Source organism: Humulus lupulus, chromosome X (assembly GCF_963169125.1).
Source record: "Humulus lupulus chromosome X, drHumLupu1.1, whole genome shotgun sequence".
NCBI classification, from domain to species: Eukaryota; Viridiplantae; Streptophyta; class Magnoliopsida; order Rosales; family Cannabaceae; genus Humulus; species Humulus lupulus.
Genome location: NC_084802.1, coordinates 26,008,132 through 26,027,907, shown reverse-complemented (window position 1 = coordinate 26,027,907; position 19,776 = coordinate 26,008,132). Strand labels below are relative to the sequence as shown.

Here is a 19,776-nt window from a genome sequence, read left to right as displayed (position 1 = left end):
CATTGACTAACACATCATGAAATATGAACACGTCAAATAAGAACAAGAATGAACATATGTTCAGAAAATTATAGGTTGCCAAAATAGATTACTTATTATGCATTGACTAACACATCATGAAATATGAACACATCAAATAAGAATAAGAATGAACATATGTTAAGAAAATTATAGATTACCAAAATAGAAAATAGTACTCATGAAAAGAACCCATTTATTTCATTTCAGTGGTGAATTAATTGAATAATCATCACTTATTCCTTAAATTATCTCTTGAATGTCTCAACTATTTTTTTTTTGTTGTTGTTAGTATTAGGGTATTGAAAATTTGATTTCAAATAGAAATAGCTATTATAGTATTGTTTCAACTATTAAACATAGTAATCTGACTTCAACATTAATTCCAATGTTTAAACAAATGTAAGAAATAGATTTAATGGGTTAATCTATATCAAAATTCTGTATCTAAAGACCAGGGAGTGTCAAATCTTTAAATTGGTTTATCTCTTGTACAAGATACTTGTAAATGTACTGTTTTAACTGAGATTTCTATTATATAATCAGAACATGTGTAACTAGATCTTATCTTCCATTTTTTTTATGGGTCTTTCTATCAAAATTTCATGGAGAACAGTATAAAAACTTTGTAGATTGTCCAAAAATAAAAATAATACTACACAGATGTCATGATGCAGGAAAATTTAACACACTTTGTTTCACTCTCATTAAAACGGACAGTTTTGTCAACCGAAGAGGAAAAGATTAACAAAAAAATAATAAAAACTTTATTACTCATGAATACAGTAAATGTGAGAATAAATCAATTTATGGACACAAAAAATCAAAGGGAGAAAGGTCTAGTATACACATCAAATGGCTGGCAGGAAGTTAATTGAGGCTCCTGTTCCAAGCAAAAAAGAAAAAATTGCTGATTAGAACTGATAAGCATGAGTTCTTGAAAATTGCATGATATGAACTTTAAAATAACAATTTAAGATATCATTGCAGATAGATACTAAATGAGTCACAATACCTGTCTTAGCCCACCACCAGCACTGCCTCCTGTCATAAGCATGCCAATAAGAGTTGTAACAACATCACTGCCACCGCTAAGCCCACCACCACTACCTGTACTCCGAATGGTAGATCGCATGGAATTCAGTATGCTCCCATATGTGTTCCCTTGTCCACGCTCGATGGCTTGGATAAAGCAGAAAGTCATAGCACCAGTTGATGTAATCTTTGATAAAGCCTGTTTTATAAAACCATAGTCAAATGTTGTCCCTTTTGTCAAACATAAGACAATAGTAAAGTGGTACCAGGTTCGGATTCCCTTTATACTTACAGATGTATCAGCTGAAGTTTGATCATCATCACAACCACTGAAGGAAATAACTTCTCCACCACTTGTTCCTTTCCACACGCCTGATCTAGGCCGATGATCCTCCCATACATACTGTCCGCTCCTATTGACAAGATAAGAAAAGCTAAGCCCTTGAACGAAATTTGACATTTTCTTTGTTAATGAATCATTATGTACCCATAGACACAACTTGTTGGCCACAGCCAAGAAATCCAGATTTCCATTCTCCCAAGAAAAAGGAAGAAAGGAATTGAAAACTGTCCCGTTCCTAACAAAGTAATAAATATTGATTCGTGTTGGTTAACTAACCTGCTCATTCTGCAGAGGAATGGCAAATCTAGTACAGTGCCACTATGACAAGCATCTATTATTGCGTGGAGCCTAACTCCATGGGGAAGAGGTTTAACAATTGATGTATTGATTTCATCATCAACAATCATACCCTGAGTTTCGAAGTCCAGGGGACACAGAGTTTCATCGTATCCATCAACTTCATCACCATTGTAGTTTCTCTGCCGTGAACCATGACCAGAGTAGTGAAACACCAAGGAGTCACCCGCTTGACATCCTTGTACTAACCAGAATAGAGCCATCCTAATGTTATGTTTAGTTGGAATCCTGTATGGATCAGTTTCTTCTTCTGCAGTTCAAGTTGTGGGTAAAAATTTATATCAGAAACAATGTTTGAATGAGAGAAAAAGAAGTGCTAAGGCTAGTAATTTTACTATAGATTCAACTGATTAGCAGAAACAAAAAAGATATATATCATTTCTAAATCTAGCAAGTAGCAAACACACAAGAAAATCTTATAAAATAAGTAATTCAGGGGGAAAAAAGATGACTATTTCAGGGCCTTTCTGAAGCCTGCTAAATAACTCATATATTGTTGGTAAATAATCCTTCTTCTTGGGGTGATAAATATATAAATCTCCCCTGGATTCCGATACACAATTTACTAGATGGAAAAAGAAAACTATGATCACACAATTTACCTAAAGTTTTTTTATAATAACTTCGAAAAATGAAAAGACCTACGTGATTCTCTTGTTTTTATTTAAGGAAAACTAGTTAACGAACATTGATTAACCAGGACAAGAAAACCATGATTGCAATAGCAAATAAAATAATCATAACCTTAGTTTGGTTAAATCCAAGCCTGCAGTCGTATGTTAAAAAGATTTCCTAGAGTCGAGTGATAAACAATAGATCACACAGGTTATGAAAAATGACCAATTATATGTATCCATTGCTTAAGCAACAACCTTTTCAAGCACTCTAATTCAATAACACATTTCATATACTACTCTAATTCAATAACAAAATTAACTAGAAAGAGCAGACCATTGGATACTATAATTAGCCTTTTGAAGCAGAATATAGCACCGGTCATGGAACTTATGTACAAACCACTTTAAAGTTTAAAACCCAAGTTTCCAAGATGAAGCATGGTGTTTTCAGTTTTGAACACCTATGTAATGTGATGATGGTATTTAACTTGACTTCTAACCAGTGTGAGAAGCTAAATGAAGGAGTCAATAAAAGCCAAGTATTCAAAACCTCAAGAAAAATTGAATGGTGAGATTCTTGCTCAACATAAAGTAGTTTTTATATGAACCGACATGATTCTAACATAAACTCATGCAGTGCAGTTGGAACTGGGAATATGAGCAAACCAGTTGGTCCATGGCACAAATTTACAAGTTAATCAGATCTAAATGCATCTGTGCTCTTTTCAATCAAAAAGAGTTTATTGAGTCGATTATGGGGACTCAACTTATTCTATAATGTTCAGTGATCTTTTTCCATGTTTTTACTTGTCTTACAAGAAGTGCGGTTCAAAATTAGAGGAAAAAATCTAATTAATCAGCTCATAATTGTCCGTGCCAAAATATGCATGTGTAGTAACTTATGCCTATCCAATCCAATCCTACTTTCCAAACGTGATCATAAGACATTAAGATGCTGATTAGCGGAACAAAGTATAAGTTCTGGTACTTATAAGAACAATTCCTAATCCCAAATCCAATTCAATGGAAATAACAGTAACATCAACAGAACGTGTAGTAACTTCAGAAATACTATTCAAGTTTTGAAAAGGAAAAAGAAAACTCCTAATGACAAACAAACCAACCAAGAAAAACCCTTTTCAGCAAACTTGCTACCAATCACTAACAGCCATCAAGCTCACCCCAAAATCGAATCCCATGAAATAAAGAAATAGCGAAAAATAAAAATTTACTATATCATCAACCCTTTATTTAATTCCATATGCCTATCTCATTCAAAACTTTTATGACCCATACTTCCAAAAAAAATTCCCATCAACCCAAAAGTTCCTAAAACCTTAATCAAGGGCATATATTTATATATACATATATATATATATATATATATATTAACACCAGTAAATCATTAACGTTTAAACCTCTGTTTGATTCTATGTTCCTTTCTCTTTGAAAAATTTCAAGACCCATATCATCGAAAAGCTTCTTATTCCCACCGGCAAATTCTAACCCAACCCAACATATATACTCATTCGATCCAAGAACCACATAACCATCAAAACGCGTAATTTCATATACAAAACGACGTACCTGTGAGCATGAGAATAGACTCCGCCGGAAACTTAAACTTGTTGATCAGCAGGTACTTCATGCACTTGGCGTCGTTGATGCACCCCTTGAGTTCGTGCCTCGAGAACTTGTACGATATCCCACAAATCACAGCCCTTTTTCGCCCGTGCGCGCTCGGGGGCGGTCCCGGAGGCGCGTGTCCATACGGAGACGGAGGAGGGGGCGCGTGGGAGGAGGGACGAGGTACCGGCGCGTAAGGTGAGGTCGACGATGGTTGAGAAGGAGGGACTGCGCGTGGATCGGCGATGTGAGTGATGGCGTGGCAGAGGGCACAGCGTATGGATGGGGCTCCCGGCGGTAGCTGCAACGGAGTACGGCAGCCGGCGCAGTTGACCAGCAACATAGGATTCATGATGCCGGCGGCGGTGGTGTTGACTGTAAATAATGGAGTGGTCAGGGGCAGAATCGGAATAACAGAAATATATTTCCGATAATAGAGTGGAAGATTAGATAGAGGAACGCTCAAAGAGAAAAAAAATTTGAGATTTTAGTTTTGATGGATCGATTGATTGGAACAAAATAAATATTTATAATTTGAAATAAAACAAAAAGAAAACTTCTATTGAATTAATTAAGCTACCACTTTTTTAATGTGCAACCAAAAATATATATAATAAATAAACTAGAATAATAAAGGCATTATTGCCTTCAATAAACATCACTCACTAATTTATATTTCTATATATAAATAAAGTTAATACTATATAATTTGTCATCCAAGTGGAGGTCAAAGACAATGTATAAGCAATTGAATTAGGGGCTTGTTTGTTATAGTAGTTTAGGTGAGTGGGAATGGTAAAGTGGTTAACAATACTTTGTTTGGTACACTTTTTAGATTTTTTAAAATTGAGAAAGTAAACTCCGGTCTTTCTTTTATAAGGTAAAGTAAAAATATTATGAAGAGTGAGTTTTAAATGCTTAGGAATCCAATTCTCTCTTTCTCCTTCTCTCGTTACCTTTTCAAAGGTGAGAACTTTTTTTTTCTTCTTCATCGACGATTCCATCTGTTTTAAAAAAAAAATTTCTCATCTTTTTTTTGCTCAACAGCATTTGTGGCTTCTATTCCTCAAGATATGGTTGATTTAAAAAAAAAAATCAGCATATTTAGGTGAGTTGATTTCTTTTTTTTTTCTTTCTAAATATGTGAAATTTGTAGAGAATATATATATGGTATATGTTTGATTTTTTTTTCAAGAAATACAAAATTTGTTAAGACTGTATATATACATATATATATACTCAAATTTTATAAATTTAATTATTTTGTCTAACAAAACATAAAAAAAGCAAATATCATTAAAAATCAAGGTAACATTCCAGTGCACAAACCCAACACAGAAAACTAATATTCCCATAAATTAGGACATGATTTCAGTACACAACCAAACACAATAATGTAGCTTCCCAGACAATCAGATGACCTTGCTCAGCTTTCCCAGCAAAGTGAAAATTTTGAACTTTACATACCAAATGGCCCCTAGGTGAAAAGTAATTATAAAAGAAGGAATTAGCATAAAAAGTGTATAAATTAATAAAAATAATTCACTGGGAATATATTTTAGTATTTAGCACTAATATTAAAAAAAATGCTTGATTTTATATTTAGCTAAATTAAAGTTTAATTATTAGTGTTTTAATTTTATTGAGGTGATGTCGGTTTAAAGCATTGTTGCCTAATTGTAAGATTTTTAAAAAGCGAACTACTCTTATATGTGTCTTTGTGGGGGTTGTGATCCTTTTTATTTGTGTATGTCTCTTGTTGGAGTGTGATTTATTTTTTGTGTTATTCGTCTATCTTTGTAATACAAGTAATTTGTTTTATTTTTGTCATTTCTTTGGTGAGATTTGTACAATTTTTTAAACTTTGTATGACCTCTAGGACTTTGCTACTTAACCATTAAATAGTATTTCTCCTTAAAAAAATTTAGGTTCCTCACATATAAAAAATGTGTCATACAAAAAAAAAAAGTTAATAACACTCAATAATTCATGCATGATAAGAAAAAAATTTGAATTTGGATTTTTTTAGGTAAATATTATCGTAAGTAAATTAATTTATCACAATTGTTTTATTTACAAAAATTTAAATCAAAATTCGGATAATGAAAAATTCAAATGTATTTTTTTCTTGCAAAGAAAAATTCAAATAAGGTATGAATTTTGGTATATATTGCATTAATGCATGCTTAGGAAAAAATAGACAACGCGTGACGTAAGTAAAACGTATAAACGAAAGAACGCGCTTGCGGTTGCGTGTGGCCGTTGCAATTTTGGGCCTGACTTATTATTAGGCCCAAGTTTAGACCAACATGGGCCTCCATCTAATCAAGTCAGGCCCATGGACTTTAGGGCAACTTCTACGGACTCCGACTGCAATTTTGGGAGTCAATATATAAGGTAGTACTGAAATTGTAAAGCCTTCACTTTGGCCGCTCAAAGTCTCCGAGTTTTCTAGGATTTTTGCTTCTCCGAATTCCATATCCAAAATGGTACCCTCTCTCTTTATTGTTATTTGAAGTTAAGATTTTAATTTTTGATGTATAGTTATGATTGATATGTTGTTTATGGAGCATGATTTATACTTTATTTTGTGTTAGATCTTGAATTTGTTTTTGGGTATTTCTTAGGTTGTTAATTAAGTTATTGGAAATGTTTGAAATTCAGCTTAATCTGTTGTTAAAATAGTGGTATGGGAATTGCAGAACAGAAAGAATGGACTGAATAGAAGAACAGAGATTGTTTAGTTATCAATTGTAAATATGTGAAGGATATCTCAGCTTTTGTATTGATTTTAATTTAAGCCACATTGTGCCACCAAAAAAAAGTACTTGTATATATAATGGAGCTTGAGCTTGCTAGGAGTATGAAACATTGCGCAAGTGGGGTTTTTTATTTTTTGCGTTTTTATGTTGTTGATTTTTGCCTAAAGATTTTTGGTAATATTATTATCTTTCTGGTTTAACATAGTTAATCTTATGGTATATGCAGACGAAGAGAACCAAGAAGGCCGGTATTGTTGGGAAATATGGTAAGTGCTTTGTCTTAGTTATCTTCATTTTCTTTGAGCTGTCCTGAAAAAGTGTTAACGAAATAGTTTTGTTAAAAAATAAATGATGGGTGGGACATTAAACTTTGATAGCTGATATTTTAGAATGATTGCATAATAATGGGGAGCTATTACAAATATTCAATTAAGCTAGAGATTTGTTTACGGTGTAAAGAAGAATTATAGGGATCATGTTGGGGCCTGCAATGGGGACAACATAATCAAAACTCGCTATTTTCTTCTCTTTAAGATTAAAGATTTTTGTTTTACCCCTAAAACTGGAATTTTCTATAGCATAATCTAAATGCTAAGTTTATTAATGTGTGAATGTACTACAGTTGTGTTAATGATGGCCTTGTATTATTTTAGGTACCCGTTATGGTGCTAGTTTGAGGAAGCAGATTAAGAAGATGGAAGTGAGTCAGCACAGCAAGTACTTCTGCGAGTTTTGCGGGAAGGTAGGCTTCTTATCCCTGTTTCCCTAAGATAAATTTTCAGGTGGCGTATGCATGAAGTTCATGAACGTTAGTTTTACATGCATCAAATCATCTAATGAAAACTTCCGTGCTTTTGTAGTACGCAGTGAAGAGGAAGGCTGTTGGAATTTGGGGCTGCAAAGACTGCGGCAAAGTTAAAGCTGGAGGAGCCTACACCCTCAAGTTAGTACCTAATCTTTTTCCCCTTTCTAGGATGAATTTTCTAAGATCAGTTTCTTAACCATCCTGCCTTATTTTTTGCAGTACCGCCAGTGCTGTGACAGTTAGGAGCACCATCAGAAGGCTCAGGGAGCAGACTGAGAGCTAGAAAGTTTCAGATTTATTTTTCTTTGTTTTTTGATCACCAACTAAGTCTTATTTGTGTCGCAAGAAGTTTAATACCTAATGGACCAAATTTTGTTGTCTATTGACTATGTAGATTGCTTTCGATTTTGATATATGATTGGTGTCTACTTTAAGCTGTTCAGTTTATAAGCTTTTATGTTATTTATTTTTCGACAACTTTTCCGTTTTGAATAAGCATATCTGGTGGAGATTATGAAATTGAAGGTTAAAAAAGAAAAAAAGATAGGAAATTGAAAATGAGAATGAGAGATTTTTTTTTTTTGGGATAATGCAGTGTAGAAAAACAGTAACATTAATCCTTTGAGGGAGAGTGGCGGGAGGTGTTAAATCCTTTGGTTATTTTGTAGGAATGGTAAGAGTAGAAGGGAAATATATCCCTCTCAAAGAAAAATTTCTAATCCTTAATATTTTGAAGTAGGGTGATCATCTAATCTAATCCAAGCTGCTATTAAGAAGGTAATTTTGTAACTAAGGAGCTTTTGCCTTCGTGATTCAGCATTCATGTGGTGAGTATAGTGAAAATGAGAGTTGGAAATAAGAGATGAGGTGGTGACTATTGAGAGAGGGAAGGCTCTAGTAAAATCAAATGAATGAGATACACTTAAAGGATTTTTCCTATTATTGTGTGTGGTAGGGTGTAGGGTAAAATATGTAATAGGCAATACAAAATTAATAAATTAAATATAATTATTGTTTAAATAATATAAAAATAATTATATATATATGTCTATATAGGTTAGATTGGATAGATTGAGATTAGATTTTCAATGTCCAATCCGCCAACTTGGATTGGTTGGCATAATTAGATTGGTTTTGGATTTTGAGTACCCTATTTTGAAGAAAGGATTAGATAAAGAGACATTGGTTTTGGATTTTGAGTACCCTATTTTGAAGGAAGGATTAGATAAAGAGACATACATTTGTTAGCAAATTTATATAGTGAAATTTGACCTTATATGCATCCCTCTATTTTGAAAATATGCTAACTCTATGATTATTGGAAAATTGAGCCTTTTTAAAAAAATTAGACAAGATTTTCCTGTCATTTAAAGCCCTCTTTCTCTCTTTCTCAAAATGTCCTTCTTCATTTTCTCCTTCTCTTTACCCATATCCATCGAAGAAAAAAACCACCACCATTAACACCTTTAATGAAGCACCAATCATTATCTTTTTTTTTTTACGTTTTAATGATAAAAATCCAATCCAAAACTTAAACTAAAGAAAATTTTCTCTCAAAACACTAATTCATAGATTTCGAACACTTAAAGTATAAGATTTTTTTTGTTTTGTTTGCATTTTCTTTTCCAGATCTAAAACTCGAAAAAAATTCAGATTTTTTAGCAAAAACGATGCTAAATTAATGGTATGTGATAATCATGTGATCACCCCATGAAAACTTGATTTTTAGGCAAAAAAAATTATAAATCGATGGTTAGTGATGTTCCTATGATGGTCCCATGAAAAGTTTATTGTAGAGGCAAAAAATGATGGGTTCACAATGGTTTGTGATGGTCCTACTATGGTTTATAATGAAATTTGATAAAAACTTTAGTGAGGCATAATTTTTCACTCGATTATCTTTTTGATGTTATTTATTTTTTTAATTTTGGTATTTTTTTTTAGACTTATATGTTTAGAATGTGTAGAACCTTGAATTTGGGGTGTAAAACGAAACTTTCAAAATTTGTCTGTTTAAGGCCATAATGAAAATTGAGACTTTAATAATTGAAATTTTATGTTCTATACACTTCAAATTTAAGGTTCTAAATATTCTAAACATAAAGATCTAAAAAAAATACCAAAATTAAAAAAAAAAATCACCTCAAACCGAAAACCGAGTGAAAAGTTATGCTTCACTAAAGTTTTTATCAAATTTTATGCAACGATATTTAATGATGCCCCATGAAAATTTGATTTTAGAGATCAAAATGATGCTAAAGCAATGGTTAACAATGTAAACTTGATTTAAGAGGTTAAGTTTAACGATGGTCTTATGAAAATTTGATTTTAAAGGCCACATTTTCATGGGACCATTATAAATTATCGTTGACTATCGTTTTTCTTGAAAATATGCATATTTCAAATTTTTAGGTTTGAAAAAATCATGATCAAAACTAAAAATGTATACACAGATGTGTTCGAAAACATATAAACTAGTGTTTTATATAAACATTTTTGTGTGTTAAGTTTTGGATTGAAATTTTAATCTTTGAAAACATAAATAAATGAATGATATGGTGGTGGTGGTGGTGGATGAAAGAAGGTGGTGTTAATGGCCAAAACGATGTTGGTGTTGGTGAGGATGTGGTGCCAAGAGAGTGAGAGAGTAGAGAATTTGTGAGAGGGATATTTTAATTCCAATTTAATGAAAAAACATAATTTTGAGAGAATTTTTAAACTTGGCATATTTTTAAATTATGGGGTACCAGGAAGCATAGAGACTAAAATTTCCCTTTACATGTCTATTTCTAATTATATACTCTAGCAAATTTATATATTTACCTCTAATAATTTATCAATAAATATTTTGTTAATTAAAAGAGTTTTTAAAAATATATATTTATATGTTTATATTATTATTTCTTATCACTTTATTATATATAATTTTTAAAACAATAATGTTGTTCGTGTTTTCTGCATATGACAATGTGGCGTTAACGGATTATGTCGTTTAGCCCTCTTCAAAACCTAGAACATAAATTGTGGTTGTCGCTCATATCACTACCAAAGAACATGCCCGACTGATTATTAATGAAAGTCACCTCTTCGAGAGCCTAGACGGGGAGTTGCCTTCTAAGTGGTTACATCGGCCCAACGAAGCTCCTTAGGTCGTGATCAACTTGTTAAACCCCGAGGACTTTTCTTCACTAAGGAGAACACTCTTGTCAAGTGTTAGCCATAGAGGCACTAGGGACCACAGACACGTGTCTGACACATCTAGTGGCTACAGAGATCGTGTTGTTGGTTCCATACAAGCGACAAAGAATATGTCCCAAGACACTGCCTGATATGAGGATACATGCAACTAGCCTTTTGACAAATATCAGAAAGCAGCTCTCCCAATAAAGGAGTGAGTTTGACATCCTCGCATTGGGCCCGCAAAATAACAAATAAGGCCCACAAGCCTATCTTTTGGGAATGAAATCATTGTTTACGTGTAACTAATCCCATTATGAGAATATTTGATTGTAATCAGTCCCCATTAATGAGCATAACCCCATCAGCCACCTATAAATAGGGCTAGGCCTAAATTCTTAGAGAACATGAGTTTCGCAAATATTTCATCATCAATACAATTGACTCGTGGACTAGGACTAATTAATAGTCTGACGAAAAAATCGGTCAACAAATAATTAAATATATTCAAAATAAAAACACTAATATTAAAATTAGATTTATCTTTTTTGTACACAAAAAAAATATATTTTAAAAATTATACAAAATCTTAAATTTAAAATATAAAAATATTATACAATTAATAATATTTTCTAATTAAAACTCTTATCATCTCTAACAATTATATTTTCTCAAACAAAATAAAAACAACAGACTTTCACTTTCCTCTCCTGTAGTACTTCACGAGAGTTTAGGCTTTTCCCTCACCTCCAGCTCTTGTCACTTCTACTATTCCACTCTTTTCATCTCTACCAAACATAGCATTAAGCATAGCACTAAGTTTATTGTAATGATTAAAAGATCAAGAGTCAGATGCTTTTGCTTGGTTATTTTTGTTGTGGTAGGTTTTCATCTCTATTTTTGTCGTGGTAGGTTGTATAAGATATTGTAATGAACAGTTAACCAAATGCTCTTTGGTTATATACCATTGTTATTATTTCATAACTCTCTTTGGGATATAACAGTACTGGTTAAAATGGCAACAATTTCACATATAACAGTGGCTGACTCCAGACTTAACCTAGGCGCCAGCTCCCTCACATTACATCTAACTCATCTTTACAAAAATGAACCAAAATATTGAAAAGCAAAATTAGTGACACTTGAAGAAAAGAAAAAATAATAAAAAAAAGGATGCCATGATCGCCATCCCTCTCCCTATGAACTTGTAGAGGCTGCCATTTTCGCTCTATATATTTTGACTGTATACATAAGATTTTTCTAAAGGCAATATAGATGGGCTTTGTTACACCTCTTCAGATTACTATTTCCGTGCTCACTGCAAACGAGTCGGAGAGGCACTCAAATTTTATCCTCTCAAAGCGAGATGCTGAGGACAGAACATGAAGCTGAAGCTACTCGGAAAAAGAAACCGCAGAAGCCGGAATCTTAATGTTACCACGTGATGGATTTTTTTTACTAGTCGAGAGTTGCTGTTACTCTGTTGGGGTTCTCACATGACGGGAATAGGAGTGCTTTCATTACTATGATGCATTTGTTTCTGGACAGCTTTAACTGCTGCTACTCTAGCTGCATTTGCTGCCCTGTTCGCAGCTGCCACAGCCCGGCTCACCCTTTCGTCAACCTTGGCCACATCATAAGCTTTCTCAGCTGCTCTTCTTGCTTCCTGATTGTAAAAAAGGAACAAAAGCATATTTTGTTAAACAATCTTTTATCATTTTCAGACAAAAAATGTTTGAAATCACGGTTCCTTGACTACACTTTCAATATCAAGCATCATTTAGAAAGTTCAATGAAACAATATTATATACACATAACAAGTACCTGGACTGCATTGAGTACTTTGGAATGATAAACAGCAACGGGAGAAACAGGGTGAGTTGTATTTTGTGTGCTTGGAATATCAAGCACTCCATTTTGCCAGTGGCCAGATTGTGTTTCGCCATTTCTGAATGTGTACATCCCAAGGCCTTGTCTTCTACCCTCATGCCAGGCTCCCTCATAACGGTGACCATGGGCAAATTGATAAACTCCAAAGCCATGCATCTTGTCAGCAAAATACTCTCCAGCATATGTATCCCCATTTCTGAATAAAAGAAGCAGCTGCCTTGGTATAAAAGGTACAAAAAAATCTAATACAAACATATAAAGGCAAGTGTTGTACAGCAGTACCATACACTGATCTCAATCCAACACAAACAATTTTGTGGCTACAATAGAAACGTATTAAAAAATGCAAATCTAACACAGCAACGTTATGTTGAACAAGAATGTAAGCAAGGGAGAAACTAAAATTGACAGCCACCGCTGAGCCAAATAACAAAAAATATATATAATATATTGCATAATTAAACAAAGTTCATTCACTCCATTGCAATAAGCCCCAACTTCAAAATGTCACACTGGATTAAACACATGAAACGTTCTTTTTTCAAACTATGGTAAGAGTAGGGCCCAAAAACAGAATCTTAACTTAGCCTCAAAAGGAAAGGAGTCCTATAATTATAAGATGCCTCGAGAATTCATGTACATTCCCTTCTTAGCGAGATGCCACTGTTTATTTATCAGAAAAGGTAGTAACTGAAAATCTTTAAGGTTTATAATAACTGCATAAAATTTAAAACCACCTTCATGATTGGTAGTCTTTATTAAAAGAGTGATAACTAAACGATCAATGGGAAAGATAATCATATAATATGTATATCTACTTAGGCAACCAATAGAAATACTTGCATGAAGTCACCAAACACCACAGGAAGATTCTTTCTTTTTCGAAAGCTTGTGCTAATTCTTCTGGATTAGCAGCACCAAAAAATTCAATCAAGCACATCAACGAAATCGAAATAAACTGTGGCAAAATCAGAGCTAAAAATCATCAAATAAACAAGACCAAAAAAAATCCAAACAATCACATATCCAAAATTGTCCACTTAAACATTGAATCCTACAGACTTATGGGGAGAATTACCTGAAATGGTAGTGACCAAGCCCATGCTTAACGCCCCACTTGAATTCGCCAACATAACGGCTCCCATCCTCACATGTATGAACACCACACCCATGACTCTGCCCATTAGACCATTCCCCGGCATAAACATCACCGGTATAAAATCTATAAACCCCGAATCCGTGCCTCAGTCCCTGCCTATACTGGCCTCGGTAACGGCTCCCTCGAGCCCAAGTCTCAACCCCATAGCCATCATACTTCCCGTCAACCCAATCCCCTTCGTATCTCCCGCTCATGTTATAATAATACACTCCGCTCCCAGAGCACTTTCCCTTATGGAATTCACCCTCGTAAATGTCGCCGTTTCGGTATACCTGAACCCAGCAACCGGAATTCACTCTCTTATCCGATTTCGGCCGAGAACCAATTGACCAAAACACCGGCAAAGGCGGTCTGGACTTGAGTTTTAGCGGGAGAGACCGCGAGAGGAACAATCGAATCGACGGAAGGCGAGGGAGCGCAAGATTGAGCGAGAACAGGAGAGCAGCAGAGAAGGCGAAAGCGGATAGAAAATCAAGCAAGAAAGAGTGGCTGGGATGGGAGACGAGGAAATAAAAGAAAGGCAGAGAGAGAAGAATCACGAGCCGGCGGAGGCGGTTGAGGCGGCGAACGAGGCGGAAAGCGGCGGTCTTGGCGGAGAAAGAGAGGGAATTGAGAGATGGGTTCTGCTTGGCAGTGGGGAACTTGTAAAGAGTCGGCGATTTAGAGAGAGAAGAAGCGTTGTGGGTCAGAAGGGGACGCTTATACGGCGTCGTGGGAGGGATCGTTAGATCATTAGGAGCAAGACCTTGAGATGGATATGGCGGTAACTGAATTTTGGGGTGAAACTGAGCGTTGATATCGTCGTTCGTAACGGATTGAATTGAGATTGAGGAATGAGACAAAGAAGAAGACGGATTGCGAGGATAATGATGATGATGTTGATGATGAGAATGGAAGAAAAGTGGAGGGGCTGGGTTGAAATCGGAAGAGACGCCGCTGCTTTCTTTTCCGATCTGAGCTTCTGATTTCTTCTGATGCATCACATAAGGAAATTGAAAAAAAAAAAAAAAGAAGAAAGTATTGTTGTTTTCTTTAGTTGGTTCTGGGATTTTCTTACTGGGATTTCCTCGGGAAAATTAGGGCTGGGGAATAACGATTGGTTGGGGTAAAGAAGTGTGGGGTTTGGCGATTCTTTCTCGTCTGCTTTTCTGGGCTCAAAAAGAGGAAGTTGTATTATGAGTTTTTTCGAGAGCGTTGTGTGCGTTGAGTTTAAAATAGCTATTAATATAATAATAATTATTATAATAATTAAAATAAAATATCTTTAAATAAAAGAATTTAAAATTATTAATTTAAACATCAAATTTTGAAGCCGATGAGAGCGAAGAAACATTACTTTTCTTAGAGAATGACCTTGGACTTTTGTGTTATTTACGTAAATGCTATTTACTTCTCTTTTTAATTTAGGATTAATTTTCTAAATATAGTAAAAATATTAATATATACAATGCCCGTTACATTGATTTTTTTTAGAAAAAAATAATTTTGGACATGACCACAATAGATGAATTTTATTTATGAGTTATTAATTTATAGAAAACTTATATATAGTGAGATTATATTTACTATGACATCGGATTAATGGGATTTTTTTTTAGAGTGCAAAAACATTCATATTGATTACCCTTATTTATTTAAGTTTATTATTTTAGGTACTGAAAATTTGGTAGATTAATTTTATGTTTTTTATTGTGATGATTCTATACTATTGCACAAAAAATTCATGCACACCAAAATGCTATTTCAGTTGATGTTTTTTAACACTTTTTATTTCAACTTTAAATTCTATACTTTATATATATTTTTATTCATACAACTTTAGAGTTCAGACTAATTCATGATCTCTATATGTTTAATTGTAAATAAGGCATAATTCTAGATTTTTGAGTCAAATTTATTCATTTTATTAACCTTTTATTTTCAATAGTGGTCTATTTTCATTCTTATTTGCAAAATATGTAGGTCAAAATTTAAATGATGTGTGTTCAATTAATGGGAAAAAAATACTTACTTTATCAAAGTTGGCTCTCTTTGATTTGCCCCGCAAATTAAATATCTATAGTATAGTATAATTTTATGTATTTATATATATAACAAAAATAAAGAGAGGTATAACGTGTGAATTAAGGTTACCCTTTTAAATTATTATGTCTAGCTCATCATTCATATGACCTTAGAGTACTCCCAATGGAGGAGGTAAAATATCTAATTCTTTATAATATAGAGAAAAAATTGTTAAATAGTTTTCCAATGGATGATGTAAACTTATATTTTTTTACCTAAATGAATAATATTTCTCTATATGCAGTGAAACACAATTCATCAAGCTATAAATATTTTTTTATTTTTTTATAAACTTTTGTATATATATAAGTGTGATATTATTATATTTAATTATTTTATTTTTTAAAATGAATAAAATATTTTAAAAATATATAATATTTAAATGATGTAGAGAAAAAAATAAAGAAGCTGATGTATTGTATAATATAAAATTTTGAGGTAAATTATAAAAAAATATATTTTAGTGATGTATTTTGTAATACACTTTCTCTATAATATTTAGCTAAAACTCACAAAAACATCTTATGTCAGCTCCTTTATACATATATTTATAATAGTTATGCACAAACTCCAATTAATACATATTTATATTTACATATTATTTATATAATATTTTAATATTATTATTTTTTTTTTATAAGCTTTCTCTCCCCCATTTAGTATATATATCTATTTTTTATTTTTTATGTAGAGAAATATATAGAGAAGTTGATGTATGGTATAATGTAAAACTTAGAGTTAAAATAGAAAAATGTATATTTTGGAGATATATTTTAAAAAATGGAGTAGAGCATCTACTGAGATACAAGAAAAACAAAATGAAGGCATTTCTTAAAATGATATTTAAGATTTTTGTCCTCAAATTATGGAGTATACACCTAGAGCTGTAAATGTGCCCGGCCCACATTTTCGTGCTTTCGGTAAATTCGGGCTGGGCATATTTAATTCGTGCCGGGCCGGGCCGGCCCATTTTGAAAGAGTAGGGTCAGCACGGCCCATGTCGTGCTGTGCTCGTGCTGGCCCACTTTCCTTATTCGAGCCAGCCCACTTTATTTTTGCCAAAAAATATATGGATGGAGAATTGAACATTCTACCTCCTCTTTAACCATCAATGGACTTACCACCAAACAAAATACATTTGTTTGTTTAAATTATAATTTTAGATATTTTTATATACTTTTTAACAATATTTTACACAAAATTATATCCAAGATAATTATTAGAATTTTAATACATACTAATAAATGTTAAATTTAACTCACAAATCTTAAAATAAATTAATATAATTATAAAAATATAAACATTGAGAAAAATAAGACTTTTATTATTATTTTAATTTATTAATAATTGACAAATAAAAATTTATTATGATTATTAATATCAAAATGTCGGTTTTTTTATCGTGTCGTACTTTCGGGCTAGTTTATTCGTTCTTTCGTGTCGTGTCGTGCCGTGCCAAATTTCAATTCGTGTCGTGCCTGGCCCAAGCCTATATTTTTTCGTGTCGTATCGTGCTTGTGCCGGTTTCGTCCCGTGCTAGAAAGCCCGACACGTATTTACAGCTCTATACACCATTGTATCCCTTGATTTTTCGGACCAGTAAAAATTCTACCTAAACTATTCATAATTATGTAACATAGGAATAATTTAAAATAATTTTTTTTTAAATTCAAAAAACTTATTTTCTTAAAAAAAATTAAATAATTTTATTTATTTTTGACAAAATTAAAATTAAATTTAGAAAAGAAAAAAAAAATGTTTTTACTTTTTTCTTCCCATTCTTCCACGTCTCTCTCTTAGTCTTCTTCTTCGCGTTCTTCCAACAGATCTGGGCACTGCGATGGTGGATATTGGCACTGCGACGGCGGAGGAGCTCGCGAGCGGATCTGAAGACCGACGCCAGTTCTGAAACCATCGAGATGTGCGAGCTTGATTCGCCTCCTTTGCGACAGATCTGAAGCTCTGCAGGGATCGCGAAGGCTGGAGAGATCTGAATGGTGTTTGATTACTAATAACTGTGATTTAGACTGTGTATATCAATCTGTACACAGGCAAGTTGATTTCATCATCTCATCATAAAACCATATATTCATTATTTCTCAAATTGTTCTAATTATTCAGTCTCTTTGATTTATATCTTATTTTCAGATCTTTCAAGAAAATTTCTTTGGTTTTGGGTGCATCATCATACGAATTCGAAGGCGCTGGAGTTGCATTCTAAGTAACTTTACCCAGCAAAAATTGGATGATATATTAAAGGATTGCAACTAGTGCTTTTTTTTTTCCTCTGGATGATTTCCATCTAACAATCTTACTGATATATGTATCATATAATTACAATCTTCAAACAAATTCAGTGGAGGTTACACTCACTATGGTAATAATTTATTACCAACTTTTTAAAACAAAGTTTTAATATTAAAAGAACACCTCAGTCGCCTAATGAAAATTGCATATTGACACTACTTAATCACGAGGATGGTATAAATGCACTGAGGTAAAAAATTATGTCTAGGAAATTAATTTTGAGAAAGCAAAAAAAATTATGGATTTGAGAAGAGAATGGGACAGAGAAGATGAAGTTTAGGAAAAGAAAATGTATAATTTTTTTTTTAGTGAATTTGAATAGATTTGTTTAGTTTTCAATTTTTTTTTATTTTCTGAATTTAATTTTAATTTTGTCAAAAATAAATAATTTAAAAAAAAAAATACACTTTTTGAATTTTTTGTTAAAAATTGTTTATAAAGAATCACTTCGGCAATTCGTTAACTACATTTAATAAACCTTAATAAAAGTGTCATGTTATATTATTGTAAATAGTTTAGAGGAATTTTTGACAACCCGCAAAAATCACAATAATGTATTCATCATATAATTCGGGATTAAAATCCTAAATAACATTCTTAAAATATTATTATCATGCACTGAAAAATAAAGTAAATAACATCTACTATTTTTAGTAATATTCAATTATAAAGATTAAGCTATTTATGTGTTTAAATGAGCACGTGTTTAAATGAGCACGTGTCATCACCAAATATAGAAATGGGTTAGAAATTTTCTTTTGCAAAAAAATTCTATGGAATTTTATAAGACAACTCTTATCCAAGAAGAAAACAAAACAAAAATACTTGAAAGAAAAAATGTAGACCCAAAATGCAAACTTATCTTTGTAACTTATATCAATACAAATGTAATATCTCTTTATATAAAAAAAAAAATTGTAGATAACGAAAAAGTTTTGTTTTAATGGATTTTTTTATTATTTTTAACAAAATATACTTTTAAAATTAATTAAAAATATATATTTATTAATTATATTAATATAAATTTAAATATTATAATAATATTTAATATAAGATTACGCATTTAATAATTATATTAATATAAATTTAAATTCAAATTCAAATTCAAATATTATTTTGATAATAATATGTAATCTTAATTTTTTATTAATTATATAAATATGTATTCAAATATTATAAAATATTATTATGATAATAATATTTAATACAAGACAAAATATTTAAAACTTATATTAGTATAAATTTAAATTTTATAAAATATTATTATAACAATAGTATATAATACATAATTTTTATTAACAAAAATTTATTTATATTTAAAAATGTTATCATCATACTATATATATATTTTTAAAAATTATAAATAATGTTCTGGTTTAATTTTTTATTTAATATATTTATGTCATTTTTTTATATATATAATATTGTTTGTTTATTTGAAATTTATATGATAATAATATAAATTTAATAAAAATAGTTAAAAAAGTATATACATAAAACTAAGCAAGTTGTTTGTATCTAGTAATAATAAGAAATGCAAACCAATTTGATTAATACATAAAAAATTTGATATATCGATTCTTCATTTTATACCTCAAAACATAAACTTAGCACTA

At 32.0% G+C, this 19,776-nt stretch overlaps 3 protein-coding genes across 4 annotated transcripts; 1 reads left to right on the top strand and 2 right to left on the bottom strand.

Moving 5' to 3' along the window:
* Positions 1-687: 687 nt before the first annotated feature.
* On the bottom strand, positions 688-4,564 carry LOC133805085 (metacaspase-1). Its single transcript, XM_062243187.1, has 5 exons — positions 3,958-4,564; positions 1,673-2,003; positions 1,346-1,466; positions 1,034-1,252; positions 688-901 (listed from the first exon to the last, which is right to left on the bottom strand). The coding sequence occupies exons 1-5, from the start codon at positions 4,346-4,348 to the stop codon at positions 842-844; spliced, it is 1,122 nt and encodes a 373-aa protein (XP_062099171.1). The 5' UTR covers positions 4,349-4,564; the 3' UTR covers positions 688-841.
* Positions 4,565-6,380: 1,816 nt separating this feature from the next.
* LOC133805084 (large ribosomal subunit protein eL43) lies at positions 6,381-8,005 on the top strand. Of its 2 annotated transcripts, XM_062243186.1 has the most exons (5): positions 6,381-6,485; positions 6,985-7,024; positions 7,412-7,500; positions 7,619-7,701; positions 7,783-8,005. In XM_062243186.1, exons 1-5 carry the CDS (start codon positions 6,483-6,485, stop codon positions 7,844-7,846), a joined length of 279 nt encoding a protein of 92 aa, XP_062099170.1. In that variant the 5' UTR covers positions 6,381-6,482; the 3' UTR covers positions 7,847-8,005. The 2 variants fall into 2 exon arrangements, with proteins under 2 accessions (XP_062099170.1, XP_062099168.1); XM_062243184.1 differs by lacking the exon at positions 6,381-6,485 and having other exon boundaries at positions 6,979-7,024.
* A 3,666-nt stretch (positions 8,006-11,671) lies between these two features.
* LOC133805083 (uncharacterized) lies at positions 11,672-14,995 on the bottom strand. Its single transcript, XM_062243183.1, has 3 exons — positions 13,709-14,995; positions 12,565-12,826; positions 11,672-12,406 (listed from the first exon to the last, which is right to left on the bottom strand). Exons 1-3 carry the CDS (start codon positions 14,767-14,769, stop codon positions 12,233-12,235), a joined length of 1,497 nt encoding a protein of 498 aa, XP_062099167.1. The 5' UTR covers positions 14,770-14,995; the 3' UTR covers positions 11,672-12,232.
* Positions 14,996-19,776: the final 4,781 nt, after the last annotated feature.